The 22503-nt window shown below is 35.7% G+C and overlaps 1 protein-coding gene across 3 annotated transcripts in view; it reads left to right on the top strand.

The window, feature by feature from the left end:
* The window catches only part of EML5 (EMAP like 5), a gene marked incomplete at its 5' end in the record, with an annotated part of 172491 nt that overhangs the window by 86798 nt on the left and 63190 nt on the right, over window positions 1-22503 (top strand). For all 3 annotated transcript variants that reach the window (XM_082733866.1, XM_082733865.1, XM_082733867.1), the window contains 6 exons: window positions 1133-1226; window positions 2169-2269; window positions 7844-8046; window positions 8657-8768; window positions 10051-10178; window positions 16071-16212. In XM_082733866.1, the coding sequence (XP_082589992.1) occupies window positions 1133-1226; window positions 2169-2269; window positions 7844-8046; window positions 8657-8768; window positions 10051-10178; window positions 16071-16212 (780 nt within the window). The remainder of the gene's footprint in view (window positions 1-1132; window positions 1227-2168; window positions 2270-7843; window positions 8047-8656; window positions 8769-10050; window positions 10179-16070; window positions 16213-22503) is intronic.

The following is a 22503-nucleotide window of genomic DNA, read 5'->3' as shown; positions in this document are numbered from 1 at the left end:
ACTTTTCTATGAAGTAACAAATCCAAGCTATCTTATAAAAATAATTTTAAGCGATTTTAGCTCTTTCCTGTATATTTAAAAGTTTAGGCACTCCTGAGCAGCTCAGTTGCTTAAGTATCTGACTTCAGCTCAGGTTGTAATCTCAGGGTCCTGGGATCTAGCCCCACGTCAGGTTCCACTCTCAGTGGGGAGTCTGCTTCTCCTTCTGCCCCTACTCATACATTCTCTAACTCTCTTGTTCTCTCTCAATGAAATCTTTTTTAAAAAATTTTTAACAAATACACATAGATCTACAATGAAAGCCAGGCTGTGGATTGGGAAGAGGGGAGAAATGCCATTGATAGAAGATTTCATTTTAGGAAACAGTAAATTTGTACTTTCTGCAGCTCTTACTAAAATGAGAGTTATTGGGAGGAAGCATAAATATGCATTTAAGGATCTTCTAAAAGTCAAGAAATAAGATTAATGGCAAACTGAGGGAGTCAGTAAGAAAAATATCACTAGTATTGATAATGAAACAATTGAGGTTTGCAAAAAGTGCCAGAGTGGCCAGTGTGTAACTAGTTTGGGCCTTTGCAACTTGTAAACATGTGCACAGCTGTCAGCATGACTTACTTAGTTCAATCATTTGTCCAACACTTCATTACTTGTTTGGTAATAGTAACAAATAATATAGTTGACTGTCACTGAAAACAGTCCTATTAATGATGAAACGCAGTTGTAACCTACATCTTTTTCCATTCAATTAACTTTTCATAATCACTGAGTCCTATATCAAAATAGAGTTATGACAGTAAATTTAATTGAAGTAAATATTTTCTTTATTTTCCTTTCCTTCTCATTTTAAAATCTTTTTCCACTTAACCTTCTTCCTTCCCCCATTCTAATCTGGTGGGAAAATAAGGAAAATGAAGTCAGAGACAATGTCAGCAATGTTTAGATGCATTGAGAAATTGTTCTTCCCCTGTTTACAAATTCTGGTTCTTTTTATAGCTATATGTGTGCATGCCTAACATTTAACATCATTTTATAAAATTTTAAATGGTGCTGTAGGTTTTAGGGTTGCTTTTAGATTTTTTATCTTCTGAATGTTAATGGTCAGTCTGTCTCTCTCTCTGATTAATTTTTATAGCTGATGGGAAACGTTTGGCTTCAGTTGGAATAGATGATAGTCACACCATTGTGCTGTGGGACTGGAAGAAAGGAGAGAAACTTTCAGTAACAAGGTGGGGGAAAATTTTATAGCACATTGGCAAAATAATGAAATTACTTTAAAACTTTTTCTATTAAAACACTATTGAAATCAAATATGTAACCTTTTAAAAAAATTGCTGTCATCTTTATTACCATTGAATAAGTAGTATAATCCTGGTAAAAAGACCAATGATTTGAGAATTCATTGGTAGGTTTATCCCTTGTGAAACTGCTTTTACTGTAATAATACATTGGAAGTAGCTTTTATCTAAACTCTTCATTTATGGGGAAAGAATTCTATTCAGTAAATTCTACTATATGGTAATCTACAATGTGGCCATTGGAAATGCTCAAATCAAATATTTGAGTGACATATGACACATACACCTGTATATCACAAAGAAGCTATAGATTATATTTTCTCTCATATTTTCCATCTTCTAAATTTTCTAAAATGAGCATGTATTATTTTTATAATAAAAAATATTAACAATTGCTTTAAAGGAGGAAGTAGTCAACTGTCAGATTATTTTTTAACGTCCTATTCCTTAATGTGTGACATAAAGCATAGAGATAAATGATTTTTTCAGTACATAAACAATGGCAAATAAAAGATAGTTTGAAAGGAATTTTGTGTTTGGAATAGCTATATTAAGCTGTAACAAAATATTATAAAAATTTTTTCTTTAACTGATTCATGCTACAATTCCCTAGTCACAGTACCAAAGTAGGTGCTATCCAAAAGAAGTTCAGTTCTCACTGTTCCTATGTTTGAAGATTATGTTGAGAAGAATTAAATTAAAATTACGACAAAATAACAGATGTACAAATGCGTGATAATGTAGCCCAAACCTGAGAGAGATGTAGTCAAAGGATTCAGTAGTGAAGTAATCACAATAGGGTATGGATTAGGCAAAAGATTATTATAGGAGAGATTTATCTTTAGAGTTAAAACATTTTGGTATTTTTTTCAGAGGAAGTAAAGATAAGATTTTTGTTGTAAAGATGAACCCCTACGTGCCTGATAAATTAATTACAGCTGGAATTAAACACGTGAAATTTTGGCGTAGAGCAGGTAAGGAAGTGCTTCTTTTTTACTCTTTTGAAAGAAATTATTACTTTCAAAAGTGATTTAGCGGGGCACCTGGGTTGCTCAGTGGGTTGGGCTGCTGCCTTCGTCTCGGGTCATGATCTCTGGGTCCTGGGATCGAGTCCCGCATCGGGCTTTCTGCTCTGCGGGGAGCCTGCTTCCCTCTCTCTCTCTGCCTGCTTCTCTGTCTACTGTTATCTCTGTCAAATAAACAAATAAAATCTTAAAAAAAAAAAATAGTGATTTAGCTAAGTGCAATGCAGTATCCTAGATTGGATCCTGGAACAGAAAGGAGACTTTAATGGAAAACAGGTGAAATGAATTCAGTTAATAGAAATGCATCAAACATGTTGGTTTCTTAGTCTGCAGTAATGTAGGTTGTTAACATTAGGGGGATTTGGGCAAGGAGTATACAAGAATACTCTGTTATCTTTTCATCTTTTATGAAAATCTAAAATTATCCAAAATATTTGTTTTTTCAAATGATTCATAAGTCTTGATATATTTTAAACAAATGTACGATTGACTTTTTGTCTACAATAGTGACATTATTTTTGACTACATTAATGTAATATTCATATTTTCAAAAGGGTTTAACTTGGGTTAGCTTGGGTGGCTGGTCAGTTAAGTGGCTGCCTTCAACTTAGGTCATGGTCTTGGAGTTGTGAGATTGAGGCCAGTGTTAGACTTCCTGCTCAGCAGGGAGTCTGCTTCTCCCTCCCCTTTCTGTGAACCCCTCCCCCACCCCTAAGCTCAAGGTATCTCTCTCTCTCTCAAATAAATAGAATTTTTTAAAAAGTGTTTAACTTATGAGATAAATCAAGTGATGTTCAGACTCCTTTCTTCTTCTGTTAAAGAAATTTTTTAGTACAGACTGAAAATGAAAAATGCAAAAATTCTTTATATGCTATAAAATAATACAGAAAACAAAGGTTGTATAACTTCAGTCCATTGTAACTGTAAATTAAGTGCTGTGGAAGAAGTTAATCTTTTAAAATAAAAAATGTCTCTTCTGAATAAAATAGTAGTACAGTTATAAATTCCACCAGTTTGATATCAAAGTCCCAGCATACTTAAAACTTGCAGATTAAATACACAAATATAGAAGAAGTAAAACATAAATAAGAAAAACTTTTAGTAAAGAGATTTCTCAAGTTGAGGTTACTTTCAAATTCACGCTTGGATTTAATACTTTATCACAAACTCATCAAATCATAGTGTATATATGTTTACAAAGTAAAAGAGTATTTTCACATTTTTATTCCCATATATTTAATAAAATTTTGGAATACCTCATTTATTTAGAATTGCAAATACCGAGCAAGTAATGCTTATTATTTCTGTCTTGAAAAACAAAACAAAATCCTATAAATTTCTTTGAAATAAGAGACAAAGAAAGTAAATAGTTTTAGAATGAAGAGATTTCTCTCTCAAATAAATAAATAAAATGTTTTTTTACAAAAAGTGCGCCTGGATGGCTCAGTTGGTTAAGCGACTGCCTTCAGCTCAGGTCATGATCCTGGAGTCCCGGGATCGAGTCCAACATAGGGATCCCAGCTCCACAGGGAATCTGCTTCTCCCTCTGACCTTCTCCTCGCCATGCTCTCTCTCACTGTCTCTCTCTCAAATAAATAAAACGATTTAAAAAAAAATGAAGAGATTTGCAATTGAATGACTTTTTTCCTTAAGTTTGATTAGTCATATAGTAGACCTAAAACTGAACCATAAGGATAAATGTTAAAACTTTGATGTGCCTTTCAACCTTCCTCACTTTTGGGGTTCTGATTCACAGAGTTCACTAGACAAGTGAGAAAATAAGTAACCACTTTATTAATCTGAGTAAGTGCTCAGATAAATGCATAACTTTATGTAAATTAGGTAGAGATGGCTAGAAGGGAGCATCTTACCTCCTGTCTCAGAACTAGGCTTTGAGAATTCCAACTCATAAATTATTAAGCTGACCTCTAAGAAATTTGAACTCTGTTCCATGGTTGGTATGGGCAGGCAGCCACTGAAAGTTTTTGAGTGCAGTGATGATGTGACCTGGTACAATAGGAATATGTTATGCTATGTCTATCAGAAAACCCAGTTGATAATTTAAATTGGCAGTGGCAAACTCTTTCTGTAAATGGTGAGACAGCAAATATTTTAGACTCCCCAGACCCAAGGGACATAATAAAAAAAAATTATGTAAATACTTAAGGAACAAGAGAGAAAACTCCTACCCTGCTTTCTACCCAGTAGCCATGAACTGGAGACATTGTATCCAAGATCAACTTGTTGCAGTGAAAGGGACTTGCAGATTGGGCTGGAGGAACCATAGTCATGCCCCAGTGACACACAGGTCCTACTGTGTTGTTCTCCCTTCCCACTTTGGGCAGCTAGCCAAAGTTAAGGCAACTCCTAAATAATTCCACTGCTAGGTACTTACTTAGCAGTTGCCATTTGCAACGTCTTCAACTTGCAGATCGCAACCAGCTTAGACCCTGGGCAGTTGCTAGTTGGCAGCCATTTGTCAGGAAGGCAGGCTCTAGGAGTGGAAAAGGAAACAGGCATGGCTTCTGTAGCTCACAGTGCTAACCTGTACGCTCTGTACAAAAACGGTGGCAGGACTTGGCCCACAGCCTGTAGGTTGTCTCTCCTACTCCAGATAGACTATGCTCTAGTGAAAGCCAGTCCCTTCACTTGTGTACTAGATCCTTTCTCTTCTCATCTACTCAAGAGCATCAGTCCAGTGCTTCTTCCCTTCCTCCCCTACCTACATCACTGCTTTTCCCTCTTTATTTCACTCTGCATACAGGTATGGGGTTATTTCTCCATCTTAAATAAAACCAGATGAACCCCCCCCTTCAGCTCTACCCTCAAGCTGCTAATCAGTTTCTTATATACCTACTATAATACCTTTAGACTGTTTACATGTTCATTTTACAATGTGTTTTCTCCTTCTTTTGAGAGAAATCTAAACCTGTTAGGGTTTTTTTCCCCCCTTACCACTCTACTTAGTTACCCTAACAAGTTCATGAGCTACTCTGGCTGCTACATTAAGAAAAGACAGGGGTGTCTGGGTGGCTCAGTCAGTTAAGCATCTGACTCTTGATTTCAGCTTGGGTCATGATCTCTGGGTCATAAGATCAAGCCTCATGTCAGGCTTTGTACTCAGGGTCTGCTTAACATTTCCCTCCCTCTCTTTGCCACTTCCCTTGTTCATGCTCTATTGCTTTCTAAAGTAAATAAATAAAATCTTAAAAAAAAAAAAAAAAGACCGTCTTCTGCATACATGTGGAATATGACCACTTTTCATCATCTTCCATGTTACCACTCTGGTCTGTGCCACCGTTATCATTTGCCCCTATGGCTGAAATAGCCATCTAACTCTTTTCTTCCTTGCCATTCTCTGATTTACTCTCAAACCAGAAATCAGAATGAACATATTAATATATGATATGCCAGATTTTATTCCACTAACCACTTCCCATCACATGCAGAGTAAAAGTTAAATTCTTAAGATGGCCTATAACTGCCTTTGACCTCTGTGGCTTCATCTCCCATTACTTCCACCCTTATTTTCTTTGCTATACCATGCTGACCTCTGAAACTGTTCTTTTAAGTTTCTTTCACATTACTGTATTGGGGGCCCTTGCTGATCCCGCTGCCTCGAACAGGGAACAGAGCAGGGAATTTTATTGTCTGTTTTGTTTGTAGCTCTACCCCAGTGTTTTGAATAGTGCCTGGTGCATGCATATAGATATAGATATATAGATATATAGATATATGAATAAATTCAATTGGGAAAAAATGGGCAAAAGATATCAATAGGTAATGAATGGCCAATAAAAATAGGAAAATATGACAAAGCTCATTAATAATCAAAGAAAGGCACATTAAAACAACAATAAAATTCAGTTGGGGGGCACCTGGGTGGCTCAGTTGTTAAGTGTCTGCCTTCGGCTTGGGTCATGATCCTGAGGTTGAGCCCTACATTGGGATCCCTGCTTGGTGAGAAGCCTGCTTCTCCCTCTCCTACTCCCCCTGCTTGTGCTGCCTCTCTCACTGTTTCTCTGTGTGAAATAAATAAAATCTTTAAAAAAAAATTCAGTTGGTATTTCATATCCCCCAGTCTGACAATACCAAATGTTCCTGAAAGGTGGGAAACAAGATCTCCTTTTAATGGAAGTGTAAGTTGATGTATCAACTTTCTAGAACAGTTTGGCAACAGATGATACCTCTCATCTATATGCTTTCCTTTTTGCACATACCCTGTGGTCATTTCTAGGCACTCCTAGAGAATCTCTTGCATTTGTATAGAAGAGACCTTTATAGGAATATTTAAATCAGCATTGTTTTCAGTAGCAAATGCTTGGAAGCAACTTAAGTGCCCATTAATAGGAAAATGAATGGACTGTTAGGTTCATATAATGGAATGTTTATATAGTTATGAAAATGCATATTCTAGAGGTACAAATCAACATATATAAAATTCTATAGTGGATTATTAGTGATAAAAGCAAGTTGCAAAGGAATACAGTTGACCCTTGAATGACACAGGGAGTTTGGATGCTGACCCCCCGCATAGTAAAAAATCCACATATAACATTTAAAAAAATATTTTTATTTATTTGAGAGAGAGTGAGAGAACATGCACAAGCAGGGGAAGGGGCAAAGGTAGAAGGAGAAGCTGACTCCCTGCTGAGCAGGGAGCCTAACACTGAGCTCCATCCTAGTACCCTGGGATCATGACCTGAGCTGAAGGCAGATTAATCCACTGAGCCTCCTGGGGGCCCCAAAAATATGCATATAACTTTTGACTCCCCCATATAATTCTAATACCCTGCTGTTGACCCGAAGCCTTTCCAATGACATAGTCAGTTAACACACATTTTGTAAGCTATATGTATTATATAGTGTAATCTTACAATAAGGTAAAATATAACAAAGAAAATATTAAATAGAAAATCTCAAGGAAGAGAAAATACATTTAGAGTACTGTGTCTATTGAATAATGTGTAAAAGTGGACTTGTGTGCAGTTCAAACCAGTGGTGTTCAGGGTCAACTGTACATAAAATGGTATTTATAGAAAATCTTAAAACATGAAAAATATGACCTATTGCCTAAAAATTTACAAATAAGTAGTAAAATGTATTAAAGAATGCATGAAGGTAGTCAATAGCCCATTCACAATAGTAGAGGGTCAAGAAGGGAAATGGGATTGGCATCATGCCTTGGTTTTAGTAATTTTGTGTGCGTTCTTATATTATTTTTTATATCTTTCTGTTTTCTTAAGTATGTCATAATAAAAATTTTGAAGAACAATCAGAAGTGCTGAGAATTGATCAAAGCTGATTTAGTATACATGTTTTTATCCAAAGAGCTGTGGCCTAAAAGCTGCCATGGTATGGCTGTCTTAGCCAGGCAAGTCGCTGATTGAGAGAACTTTATTTTTCTTTGAAAGTCTCCATACTATTACAGATTTAAACAATTACAGTAGGAAAGAAATTTTATTACTTTAGAATTTTATACATTTTAAAAATGGTACTTCTGTGATATTTTTCATGAACCAGGAGGAGGACTGATTGGAAGAAAAGGCTATGTAGGCGCACTGGGGAAAAATGACACAATGATGTGTGCAGTGTATGGATGGACAGAAGAGATGGCTTTTTCTGGAACATCCACAGGAGACGTGTGTATCTGGAGAGATGTCTTTCTTGTGAAAACAGTTAAAGCACATGATGGGCCAGTGTTTAGTATGCATGCATTGGAAAAAGTAAGTATTCTATAGATATTTTTAAGTTAAATGTAATTGATCATGGATTGTAGAGCATTTTCACAAGTAAAGGAATATTGTCTTTCTGCTAAGCAGAGCCACTCATTAATAATCTGTGAACCAGAGTCTTCCTACCTTCTTTTATTCCTTTTTCAAACTCCTGAACACACTGAAATGGGTCTGCCTTGGAAAAAAAAAAGTTTAACTTAATATTTATTAATTCTTTCTATGAGTCAGCAATTATTTGACCATATTATCACCATATCCTGTGATCCTCTGTTTATATGAAGGATGGGATTATAAAACCTCCAAGAGAAAATATGTATCTTGTTGAAAGTGTTAGAACTACCTTATGGTTACAGATTACAAACCTTGTTCTTAAAGTTCTGTCCTAAAAGTAGATTGTTCAGTGTAAATATTGTTCCTGTAAATATTTTTGCAGATTCCTTGCTAATATATAAAAAACACAATTGATTTTTATGCTAATTTGCTCACAAGCTATAACTTTTAGCTATTAATGTTCTTTCCTCTAGAATTTTTCAACATAAGGAAGATTCTTATTTTTAGAAATATTTAGATCTTTATTAACTTGAAGATTTTACTTTCAAAGGGATTTGTAACTGGAGGAAAAGATGGTGTAGTAGCTCTTTGGGATGACTCCTTTGAAAGATGTCTCAAGACCTATGCTATCAAAAGAGCTGCTTTGGCACCAGGATCTAAAGGTGATTTGAGGGGTGCCTGGGTGGCTCAGTCGGTTAAGCATCTTCCTTCAGCTCAGGTCATGATCCCAGTACTCTGGGATCATGACCCACATCGGGCTCTCAGCTCAGTGGGAAGTCGGCTCCTCCTCCTTCCTCTGCCTGCTGCTCTGCCTGCTTATGCTCTCTTCTCTCTCTGTCAAATAAATAAAATCTTCAAAAAAAATAATAAATAAAATAAAGATGATTTTAAATTTAATTCCCTTTGTAGGATAAGCTATTAATTACTCATTAACGTGTATGGTCCCTGAGGTGGAGAACATGGAATACATTTTTCCTTCTTTACTAGATAGACATCAGAATTTGATGGGAGAAGCCATTTAACTAGAGCCCAATTCTTGCTGTCCTTTCAAAATTCTATTTTCTTTGATAAAGATGGCAAAATATTAACAAAGCACAAGATTATTCATGGTAATTTTGATCATTTTTAATGTTTCAGAGAAAATTGACACATGAGCATCACACTTACCACCAGTCAAGAATTTGTTTTTAAGCTTGGCATTTTGTTTCACATTCGTGTTTTGTTGACCTTTCCTGTCTCTCCTTGCATGCCCTTCCTTTTACCCTCTCATCAATGTGTTAAGGTACTACATCACATTCTCTGTAACCTCCAGGCCTTTTTGTATGCTATTACTTGGCCTAAAATTTGCCCTTTCTCCTCCCTCTTGCCTCTTCCAATTACCTGACCACAGACTCATTTTCAGATCTCAATAAGGTGATTTCTTCCACTTCCATCTCCCTTCTACCCCTCACGAAAGGGAAAATTCCCTTACAATTGCCTTGTTTCAATACACTCCTCACAGAGGGTCTATTTTCTTCATTGTATGCTCTGTAAGAGCAGGAGCTGGCTATGTTTACCAGTTACCTCTCTGAAGCCTTCCTAGGACACAGTCTACATAAATGAATCAATCTTAAGTTGAATTAAAATTACTAACCAGAATATTGTAGGTGCTCAAAGAAGGTAAGGAGGTGAATGGGGAGGGGCAAATACATAAATATAAGAGGAAAAGAAACAGTCAACAGAACAGTAGTAAAAGATCTGGGATAATAGGGAATTGTAGTATGTAGAGATTAGCAAATTGAGTGGTTTGGGAAACTGCAGTGCATTTATTAGAATATTTAAAATACAGGGGAAAGCAACCTGGTAATGTGATTTTAATTGTCAAAAGAGCATCATTGGCAATATATACATCTTTGTGTTCTAGTAACTTTATACCTAGAAGAATATCTTCATTTAACATTTCAGGTCTTCTCTTGGAAGATAACCCATCTATACGTGCCATATCATTAGGACATGGTCATATTTTAGTTGGCACAAAGAATGGTGAAATACTAGAAGTGGATAAAAGTGGCCCAATAACACTTCTGGTCCAGGTAATTTGAAAAGACAATATATGTTTTTTTCTTTGTATGCAATTGATTTAATACCTAGGAGCCAAAATAAATAGTAGTGGAAAATAATGTTAAATTAATTAGGGAAATATTTGATAATACATACCAAAAATTTTTTAATTTAATTATAGCTGAGTAGATACCAGTAAATAAATACTCATGTTATGTGGAGTAACTGCCATTATTTTAAGTAATTTCTTATTGTAAAAGAAAAAACCAATGAAAAGAAAAAACAGTTGTAATTAATTAAACCAAGTCACTTTATTTCATATTTATTTTTATTTCTTTGAAGTATATTTGTTGAATGTCAGGCAGTTGTTCTTATTTGAACGTCTTTATTTTCATTAAGTTTCTAACTTAAAGAATAAATGAACATATGCTAAAAATTTTATTGCTGAAAACATTTGTCAGTGAAAATGTTAATATTAAAAATCTAGCAATGTAAACTTTTGTATGGTAGAAATATAAAATGAAGGAGCAGGATCAGATGATCCTTAACATTTTTATCAGGAATGCTGTATTAAGTTTTTAGTTGTACATTTCCTATATGTATTGTTTTTCTGAAAGTAGGAAGACAAATCAATAGCATAGAACACAGCAAATGAGGTAGGATCTACCCTACTGAAAATCAGTCCTGCAACTCTATATAGTAACACCAATTTTGAGCTTACCTTTTATTCTGAAAAAGAATTATGTTCTTTCTTATTACAGACATTTCTTCTCCAACCCCACTTTCCTCCCACCTTACTTCTGTTAAAACAACACGGAGCACACATAGACAAGAACACTGCACATACTTTAATGTTAATTTAAAATCCTAATGTAATGTGCCAAGGGGAATTCGTAAGCAAATAACAAAACATTGTATATTTATTGTCCAAACTTCATGTCTTACTCTTGAATTTCAGTCACATCATATTCCTTTGAAATAAAAAGATGATGGAGTCATGGTGTTTAACATGTTTATGATCTCTTAGAAAATATCAGTACAAGTATACTTTTACAGATGAATCTATGGACAGAACTTTTCAAAAACACAGGCAATTTTATAATTGTAAGAAAAGGTTTAGGGGCGCCTGGGTGGCTCAGTGGGTTAAGCCGCTGCCTTCGGCTCAGGTCATGATCTCAGGGTCCTGGGATCGAGTCCCGCATCAGGCTCTCTGCTCAGCAGGGAGCCTGCTTCCCTCTCTCTCTCTCTCTGCCTGCCTCTCCAACTACTTGTGATTTCTCTCTGTCAAATAAATAAATAAAATCTTTAAAAAAAAAAAAAAAAAGAAAAGGTTTGAAGTGATAAATGACATCCTATTATTTTTTATGTTTATTATAGTGTGTAAGATTTTAAATATCTGTTGTTTCTCTCCTAAATATCAGAAACAAGACAAGGATACCATTCTGACCATTATTGTCCAAAATTGTGTGTGATGTCTTAGCCAATTCAGAAAAACATTATGAAGTGTAAGCACTGGAAACAAATGGATAAGACTGTCAGTATTTGCAGATATTATAACCCTATATCTTGGGTATTCCAGAGAATAAACTGAAAAATCATGATAACAAATTGGGGAGTCCTGTAAAGTGAGATTCAGAATCAACATGTAAAAATCAATAGCATTTCTTCAAATCAGCAATAATCAGTTAGAAAATATGGTACAAAATTGGTAGAAGATATGGTACAAAAAACCAAAAATTTTTGAAGAAATGAAAAAGAAAACTATACAATAACCAGGAAAAATATGCAAGATCAGTGTTAAGAAAACTATAAAGTTTTACTAAAGATCTAAAAGATCTAAATAATTTATAAATTTCATATGATCATAAACCAAATCTAAATGAAATTTTTCAGAAATTCTGGGAAGAGTTTTTAAAAATCATCTAGAAAAAAAAAACAAAATAGTACAGAAATTGTTGAGAAACTTCATGCTAGAAATGAGATAATATAAAACTATAATAATTAAAAGTTTAGGGGCACATGGGTGACTCAGTGGGTTAAAGCCTCTGCCTTCATCTCAGGCTCCTGGGATCAAACCCTGCATCGGGCTCTCTGCTCAGCGGGGAGCCTGCTTCCCCCTCTCTCTGCCTGCCTCTCTGCCTACTCGTGATCTCTCTCTGTCAAATGAATAAATAAAATCTTTTAAAAAAATAAAAATAAAATTTTAAAAAAGTGTAGAGACATACAGGGAAATACAAATCAAAACCACAATGAGATAGATGTCACATCCCACCTGTCAGAATGGCCAAAATAAAAAACTCAAGAAACAAGCATTGGTAAGGATGGTGGAATAAAAGGAACACTTGTGCACTATTGGCGGGAATACAAGCTGGGACAGCCACTCTGGAAAGCAGCATGGAGGTTCCTCAAAAAATTAAAACTAGAACTACCCCGTGATTCAGTAATCACACTACAGGGTATTTAACTTAAGAATGCAAAAACACTAATTTGAAGAGGTACATGCACCCTATGTTTATTGCAGCATTATTTGCAGTATCCAAATTGTGGAAGCAACCAAAGTATCCATCAATAGATGAATGTATAAAAAAGATGTATATAGATACATATACACACACGCCTGCCGACTATTATTCAGCCATAAAAAAGAATGAAATCTAGGCACACCTAGGTGGCTCAGTAGTTTAACCTCTGCCTTTGGCTCAGGTCATGATTCAGGGTCCTGGGATGGAGCTCTGCATCAGGCTCCCTGCTCAGCAGAAACCCTGCTTCTCCTTCTCCCACTCCCGCTGCTTGTGTTCCTTCTCTTGCTGTGTCTCTCTCTGTCAAATAAATAAAATCTTTAAAAAAAAAATCTTGCCATTTGCTAGATGGCAACATGGATAGAGCTAGAGAGTATAATGCTAAGCAAAATAAACCAATCAAAGAAAGACAAATACCATCTGATTTCATTCACGTGTGGCATTTAAAAAACAAAACAAATGAACAAAGTGTGGGGGAGAGACCAAAAACCAGACCTTAACTATAGAGAACAAACTGATGGTTACCAGAGGGGATATGGTTGGAAGATGGGTGGTATAGATGAAGAGGATTAAGAATACACTTATCAGGGACGCCTGGGTGGCTCAGTTGGTTAAGCAGCTGCCTTTGGCTCAGGTCATGATCCCATCGTCCTGGGATCGAGTCCCACATCGGGCTCCTTGCTCAGCAGGGAGCCTGCTTCTCCCTCTGCCTCTGCCTGCCATTCTGTCTGCCTGTGCTCGCTCTCCCCCACCCCCCATAAAAATAAATAAAAAATCTTAAAAAAAAAAAAAAAAAAGAATACACTTATCAGAACGCCTGGGTGGCTCAGTGGGTTAAGCCGCTTCCTTCGGCTCAGGTCATGATCCCAGGGTCCTGGGATCCAGCCCCACATCAGGCTTCTTGCTCAGCAGGGAGCCTGCCTCTCTCTTCACCTCCGCCTGCCTCTCTGCTGCGCTTGTGTGCTTTCTCTCTCTGACAAATAAATAAATAAAATCTTTGGAAAAAAAGAAAAGAATACACTTATCTTGGTGAGCACTGAGTACTATATGGAATTGCTGAATCACTCTATTGTACACCTGAAACTGACACTGTATGATTATCTACACTGGAATGAAAAAAGTATGTAGATGTATGCACACAACAGAAGTACATTCAGATGTATTAAGAAAAAACATGTACAGTAGTCTTTGTAGTAGAATTCTCTGGATCAGTTTGGAGAGTGGCATCTCTTTTTTTTTGAGAGTGGCATCTCTTAACAATATTAAATTATATCAGTGAACATGGGATCTCTTTTTTTTTTAGATCTTTAACTTTTTTCAATAGTTTTATAGTTCACAATAAAGAGATCTCACAGTTTTGTTTTTTTAAATAACAGACCTCATTTATTCTAATAATTTTTTAGTAGATTTTTCAGATTTTCTCAACATAAGATCATAAGAGCTGTAAATATTGTTTTACTATTCCCTTTCCAATCAGAATGCCTATTACTTCTTTTTCTTGCCTAATTATCCTGGCTGGAATCTTCAGTACAATGTAGCCTGGAAGTAATGAGAACATCCTTGTCTTGTTTCTAATTTTAGGGAGGGAGCATCCAATATTTTACCATTATGTTTAAGTAATCTCTACACCCCAGATGAGGCTTGAAGTCATGATTCCTTATCATAATGCTAACTGGATTTTTCATAGATGTTCTTTATCAGATTGAAGAATTACTCTTCTGTTCGTAGTTTGATGCTAGTCTGTATCAGGAAACAGTATGTCCTTTGTCAAATGCTTTTTCTTTGTCTATTGAGAGATGATCATATGGTTTTTGTTTTATTCTATTGATAAAGATATTACAATAATTGGTTTTCAGCTTTTAAGCCAACCTTGCATTCCTGGGATAAACCCCAGTTGGTTGTGGTGTATGATTGTTTTTGTATGTGTTGGATTCCGTTTGCTACTTTTGAGGATTTTAGCATCCACATACTGTATATAAGGGATAACTGGTCTATAGTTTCTTTGTGATGTCTGTCTGATTTTGCTATCAGACTCCTTGGCTCCATAAAATGATTTGGGAAATGTTCTCTCCTCTTTGATAGTCTTTTTCCCTGGATATACCCAGCCACTAAGTCCATTACAATCCTGGCTGATTGCTCTGCTGTTCTCAAAATTTGCCCCAGAGCATAAATTGCCCAACAGATCAAACTGATCAAATTCAGGCTCCCTAAAATGGACATCCATTCCCTAGATTAGTGTTTGAGATTTATTTTGACTTGAAGCATTCTCCCCTGAGATTAACCTGGTTCTGTTGGACAAACTCACTGGCCTTCTATTTAGCTTATATAAATAATACCAGTACCAGTACCAGTTACCTCCAAGTACCTTTCATCATAACCTTCATTGTTTTCAAAAGCATCTTTAGGCTTAAACTTTCCTACACTGTGTAATAATGTAGTCATTTCATTTGAGAAGAGATTAGGAGCTGTTTTACTGCTTGGCTTCTTCCTTCAGGCACAATCTCTGATCCAAGGCTCTGGAGTTGAGGGTGAGAGCAATGGAGTACTCCTTTTTGAGTGTCCCTTGCTTTAGAAGCTGAGTGCTCAGTTTAGGGTGGGAATAGTGGGGAGTAGTAGCCTTAGGTCTTCTTGGATTGTATTAAAGCCCCTGTATTCTTAGTGGCATGACTCCCAGTGTAGAGCCTCCATCTCAGAATAAGGGGGTTCATCGAGGATTTAACCTCTAGCAGGTAGCTGGGGGCAAGATGAAATGCCAGTCATCTGCTTCTTCTGAGAAGATAGCTCAGTAGATTAGGGGGTAGGGAAAGAGAGTGCCCTTACTCTGTGCTCTTGGTTATGTCAGGCTGGTGTGGACTTTTCAAGTCGGTGAGTTGGAAAGAGGCAGGAAAGGAGTGGGTTTCAGTTAAAATATTGCTCTTACCATTGTTCTTACCAGATTTTAGCAGATTTTTTGAATAAATATTTCTTTTGTCATACATAACTCCTTGGAACCATTTCCAGAGACCTTAAAATTTTTTTTTTTTAATTTCATCAGTTTGACTGGGGAGTAGGTCTATAGCACTCCTTACTCTTGAATGCACGGAGTTCCTCCTGTATGGCGATTTTTAACATTCCAAGGCAGCCAATTCCTAATCTCTCCACTCAGTGAAATTTCAGGATTTTTAAACTAATTTTGATACTAACTTGATTATATTGATTATATTTTAATTGTGTAATTGTGAATTAATTGTAATTGTATCAACAAAAGCATTTTAAGGTATAGTCCAAAGATAAAGAGAAAAGTTTTATTAGATTACTATAGTATTTATTATCCTATCATTATATATTATCAGTTGTTGTCTGTAGTTTTCTTCTAAATACACATATATTTAGGTTAAATTGATCTTAACTGTGTTCTCTTTGTAGGGACACATGGAAGGAGAGGTGTGGGGTTTGGCTACACATCCTTATCTGCCCATCTGTGCTACTGTAAGTGATGATAAAACCTTAAGAATATGGGATCTCTCTCCTAGTCATTGTATGTTGGCTGTCCGGAAACTGAAAAAGGGTAAGAGGCTCTCAGGCTTGAATATAGAATAAGTTGTCACAATTTCCCAACCCTCATAAATGTAAGAAAGCAATAGTAGGTATATAAAAAAGACTTTTAATATTTATTCCATGTATACTTATTCATGATGATATATAAAGAAAATTAATTATACCCAATCTTTGCTTTATGGCACCTCCTCTGATCATACCTATCCTGAGCCAGTTTGCAGTGTTATGTTGGAAAAGAAAAAATACAGGAATGTAGGAAGAAAACAGAAGCTAAATTTTCCACCCTTTATGACTAAGAAAAAGGGGCTTAATTTAATAAGAAGTAACAGAATTGAAGGGAGAACATTTTAGGGTGAAACAGAACTGAGCACATTTGTAAGTATCAAATGAAGCTAGCCTGTCCATATAGAGAGGTAAGAGGTGCCATTTTTAGAGCAAAGCAGATATTATTAACCTAGGGCAATTAAGGATGTACAGATAACTTTGAATTTCTTAACTGGTAGGGAATGTTATTTTATAGCATGGAGGCATTGTAGGAGGAGCTCTTGTTGAAAAGTTTGGAAATTGTGACTAAGAAGTGAGAATCAGCAGATGAAGGAAAGGATTGTCAGGCCATAATACGGGCCAAGTTGAATTTAGGTAACATGAATTTGTAATTTATTTTTATTTCCATCTATTGACTTAAAAGTTAGGGTCTGTTCTCTTTTTTTTGTGTTACTATATTTAATATTTATACTTAACTAAAAATCTAAAATTAATCACAACCTCTAGAATAATTGAACCCCAGTCACTGCCCCTTCTCTTTCTCTGTCTCTCTCTTGAGTTATGGATGTTTCATTCTTTGGTGGGTTTTTCTCCCTGAGAACTAGAAAAGATTACCAAATATTATCTCAGTGGTTCTGTATTGAATTTTCCAAATGAAGGTTTACAGTAAAATCACAAAACCACAGTCACACCTTTGTCTACACAGGAAATCATGGTACCAAATATTCTTTTCTTCACAAGGCTATCGGAAATCCTTATCAGTCAAATTTGAACATACTTGCTTTTAATACCCCTCAGATTTTTTTTGTTTGTTTAACTTACTTTCTTTTTTTAATTGAAGTATAATTGACATACAGTATATCAGTTTCAGGTATACAGCATAATGATCTAATATTTGTATATATTGTGAAATATATTATAAAATATATTGTGATCATTACAGTAAATCTAATTAACATCCATTGCTATACATAGTTACAAAATGTTTTTTTATGATGAGAACTTTTTTTATCTACTTTATTTTTTTATTTTATTTTATTATTATTTTTTTTTTGAAGATTTTATTTCTTTGACAGAGAGAAAGATCACAAGTTGGCCGAGAGACAGGTAGAGAGAGGGGGAAGCAGGCTCCCTGCTAAGCAGAGAGCCAGATGCAGGGCTCGATTCCAGGACCCTGTAATCATGACCTGAGTCGAATGCAGAGGCTTAACCCACTTAGCCACACAGGTGCCCCAATGATGAGAACTTTTAAGATCTCCTTTTTTAACAACTTTCAAATGCACAATACAGTTTATTAACTATGGTCATCATGATGTACATTATATCCCCATGACTTACTGATTTTATAACTGGACGTTTTACCTTTTGACCCTCTACACCCACTTGGCCCACCTGCCAGTAGCAACCACTAATCTTGTTCTTTGTATCTATAAGCTTGGGGTGTGTGTGTGTGTGTGTGTGTTTGGTTTTTGTTTTTGTTTTTAGATCCCACATATCAGATGGTATGGTATTTGGCAAATTGTCATTCATCTTTATGACTGAATAATATTCTGTCGTGTGTGTTTACACACCATTTTCTTTATCCATTTTTACCATCATCGGGCACTTAAGATTGTTTCTGTATCTTGATTATTGTAAATAATGATGCAATAAACATGGGGGTACATACACCTTTTTTTGAATAAGTGTTTTCATTTTCTTCAGATAAGTACCCAGGATTGGAATTGCTGCATTATGTGGTAGTTCTGTCTTTAATTTTTTTAAAGAATTTTTAAACTGGCAACTGGGTATTATTATTTAAGGCAGTCAGTGTTTACTTAGGTTTATCTATGCTTATACATTTCTTTGTTCCTATTTTCTTCTTGTATCTCAGATATTTTTTCTTTTATCATTTTTTTTCTAAAATACAGTCTTAGGGACACCTGGGTAGCTCAGTGGGTTAAAGCCTCTGCCTTCAGCTCAGGTCATGATCCCAGGGTCTTGGAATTGAGCCCTGCATCAGGCTCCCTGCTCAGTGGGGGCCTGCTTCCCCCCCCACCTTCTGCCTGACTCTCTGCCTACTTGTGATCTCTATCAAATAAATAAATAAAATCTTAAGGAAAAAAAAATACGGTCTTGGAGTTTAATAAAGACTTCTTTATCTGAACCAGCGGCATTCCAAGTGTTCTGTTGCACCAGCAAAAGTATCACTGACATTGTAACTCATCTTTTTTTAAAAGATTGTTTTATTTTGAGAAAGAGTGCGTGTGCTCATGCACACATAGGGGGAGGGGCAGAGGGAGACAGAGAGAATCCTCAAGCAGACTCCCTGCTGAGCACATAGCCCGATATGGGGTTCCATCCCAGGATGCTGAAATCATGACCTGAGCAAAAACCAGGAGTTGGCCACTTTTGACTGAGCTACCCAGGCACCCCTGACATTGCAGTTCTTAAAAAGCAAGCTTATTTTTTTGTTGTTAATGCATAGTTCACACACAATGTTACATTAGTTATGGGTACACAACATAGCAATTCAACTTCTCTATACATTACGCTGTGCTACTGCAATGTACTACCATCTATCACTATACAAGACTATTACAGTAGTATTGACTATATTCCATATGCTTTTATCCCTGTGACTTACTCATTCCATAACTGGAAGCTTGTACTTCCCACTCTCCCTAAAAAGCAAACTGATTTTTATTCGGCTTTACTATTATTGTTTTAAAATTTTTGATAAGATGGTGCTTTGCCACTCTGGGTGAATTATTACCACCTCCCTCTCTGCCTTTGGTATACTATTACTGATTATGTTTTTGTTTTTTGTTTTTTTACTCTGATTCTTTAATGTTGATTTAACTGCTTCTGGAGTTCTGCTTGAGAGTTATTCCCCTCATTTCCTTTGTTCTCTTATTTTATTCTATAGTTCTGTAGTTTCATAACATTATCATGTATGGTGCTTCATTTTTAACTTATTCTGTTGAGGATTTGTTGTGCTTCCTCAATTTGTAGATTTATGTCTTGTATCAGACCTGGAAAAAATTATCTTCCAGTATTATTGGCTGCTCCTAGGAATAGATCTTCATATTAGGTTATGGAGAAAAGACATAATTCTGTGTGTTTGTTTTTAAATATTCTCCTCTTTTATTTTTGTCACCATTGATTCAAAAGGAAAATAGTGAAGGGAACCCTCTTGCACTGTTGGTGGGACTGCAAACTGGTAGATCCACTGTGAAAAGCAGTATGGAGGTTCCTCAGTAGTTAGAACTACTCTGTGATCCAGCAATTGCACTACTAGGTATTTATCCAAAGAATACAAAAACCCTAATTCAATACATACAAAGTTTATAGCAACATTATAAATGATAGCCAAATTATAGTTGAAGTGTCTATCAACTAATGAGTAAATAAAGAATATGTAGTATATATATATATACATACACACACACACACAATGGAATATTAGTCATAGGAAAAAAGGAATGAAATCTTGCCATTTGCAACAACATGGATGGAGCTAGGTGTATTACACTAAGCAAAATAAGGCAGTCGGAAAGATAAATACCATATAATTCCATTTACATGGGGAATTTAAGAAACAAATGAGCAAAGGGAAATAAAAAGAGAGAGGCAAACCCAGAAACAAGCTCTTAACTATAGAGAACGAACTGATGGAGAATGGAGGATCCAGAATGGAGGTGGGTGGGAGAATGGGTTAAATAGATGATGGGGATTAAGGAGTGCACTTGTTGTGATGAACACAGGAGTTACTATGTAAGTGTTGAATCACCATATTGTACACCTGAAACTAGTATTAGCTTGTTAATTGAAATTTAAATAAAAACCTTAAAAAAAGGAAAGTAGATGGATTTTTCTTCAAAGAGTTATGTGTGGTTTTATACTAGTTAACTACAAAATTACTGAAGTCCTAATGGTTTAAGTATTATGAAACAGAGTTATCTCCTTCAAACATTTAGTAACCAAATACTGTTTTCTTCAGCAAATAAATATACAACTATTACAATGCTGGGGCTTAACATTTTATAAAATTAGGTCATTATCGGGGCACCTGGATGGCCCAGTTAAGCCTTGATTTCAGCTCAGGGTCCTGGGATTGAGCGCCATGTCAGGCTTCCTGCTGAACATGAAGTCTGCTTGAGGTTGCTGTCTCCCTCTCTCCTGACCCCACCCCCTGCTTGCTTACACTCTCTCTCTAAAATACATCTTTAAAAAAAAGTCATTATAGTTAATGTATATTGTCCTATGAGAATTTTGCCAAACAAATGATTTCATTTTATGGTAACAAGTTATAGAATAACTGGAAGTATAAAAATGTAACATGAACTAATAATATTAGTCTGTAATGTTAATGTCTATAAAGCAAATATTTTCTAAATATTGCTAACCTTTCACACTTTTCTGTGTAATGATGTATTAGAAGTTTCTGTTAGAAACCTGTACTCCCTGACTTTAGCTTTTAATTATAATCAAACCCCAATTTTTTCCCACCCCTTCCACAACTCTAATAACCACCAATCTATTCTTGGTATCTATGAGCTTGGGTTTTTGTTTTGTTTGAGATTCTGCATATAAAAGAGATCATAGAGTATTTGTCTGTCTCTGTCTGACTTATTTCACTTAGTTGATACCCTGAGGTCCATCCATGTTGTCAGAAATGGCAAGATTTCATTTGTTTTCATGGCTGAATTAAATTCCATTGTATACCATAATTTCTTTGTCCATTCATCCATCAGTGGACATTTAGATTATTACTTATCCTTACTATTGAATATGATGCAGCAATGAACATGGGAATGCATATATCCTTTTAAATTATTGATTTTATTTTTTTCAGATAAATGCCCAGGAGTGGAATTGCTGCATTATATGGTAGTTCTATTTTTAATTTTTGTGGGAACATCCACGCTGTTTTTTGTACTGACTGCACCAGTTTACATTCCCACAGCAGTGCATGAGGTTTATTTTCCCTACATTCTTGCCAACACTTGTTATTTTTTGTGTTTGATAATAGCCATTCTAATAGATATGAGGTATATCCTACTGTGGTTTTGATTTGCATTTCCCAGATGATTAAAGATATCAGGTATCATTTCATGTACCTGTTGGCCATCTGTGGTCTTCTTTGGACAAATATCTATTCAGATCTTCTGCCCATTTTTAAATTGGATTGTTTGTTTTTTCACTATTGAGTTGTAGGAGTTCCTTATATATTTTGAATAATAGGCCCTAATCAGACAGATGATCTGCAGCTGTTTTCTCCCACTTGATAGGTTGCCTTTTCATTGATTTCCTTTGCTGTCCAGAAACTTTTTAGCTTGGTGTAGTCCCACTTGTTGATTTTTGCTTTTGCTGTGTTTGATTTTGGTGTTAGGTTTTTAAAAAATCAGCAAGACCTATGTCAAGAAGCATATCACTGCCCGTGTTTTCTTCTAGGAGTCTTATGGTTTCAGGTCTTACTTTTCTTTTAGGTTAACTTTTGTGAATGTAAGATAGTGGTCCAGTTTCATTCTTAGTGCATGTGCCTGTCCAGTTTTCCTAACACCATTTATTGAAGAGACCATTCTTTTTTTTCTCCATTGTATATTCTTGGCTTCTTTGTCTTAAATTATTTGACCTTATATTTCTGGATTTATTTCTGGGCTTTTATTCATTTCCTTTGATCTATGTGTTGTTTCTATGCTAGTATCATACTGTTTTAATTCCTGTAGCTTTATAATACAGTTTAAAATCAGGGATTGTGATGCCTCCAGTTTTGTCCATTCTCAAAAATTGCTTTGGCTACTCAGGGTCTTTTGTGGTTCCATACACACTTTAGGGGTATTCTATTTCTGTGAAAAATACCATTGGAATTTTTTAAGTAGACTCCATGCCTAGCATGGTGCTTGAACTCACTACCCTGAAGTTGAGAGTTCCATGCTCTAGTAACTGAACCAGCCAGGCATCTCAATATCATTGGAATTTTGATAGGGATTGCATTGAATCTGTGTTTTGCTGTGGGTGATATGGACATTTTAACAATGTTAATTCTTCCAAT

The sequence above is a fragment of the Mustela nivalis genome (assembly GCF_964662115.1).
Source record: "Mustela nivalis genome assembly, chromosome: 6".
In the NCBI taxonomy this organism is placed as follows: domain Eukaryota; kingdom Metazoa; phylum Chordata; class Mammalia; order Carnivora; family Mustelidae; genus Mustela; species Mustela nivalis.
The sequence above is the reverse complement of the archived record's forward strand: the minus strand, read 5'-3'. Positions and strand labels throughout refer to the sequence as shown.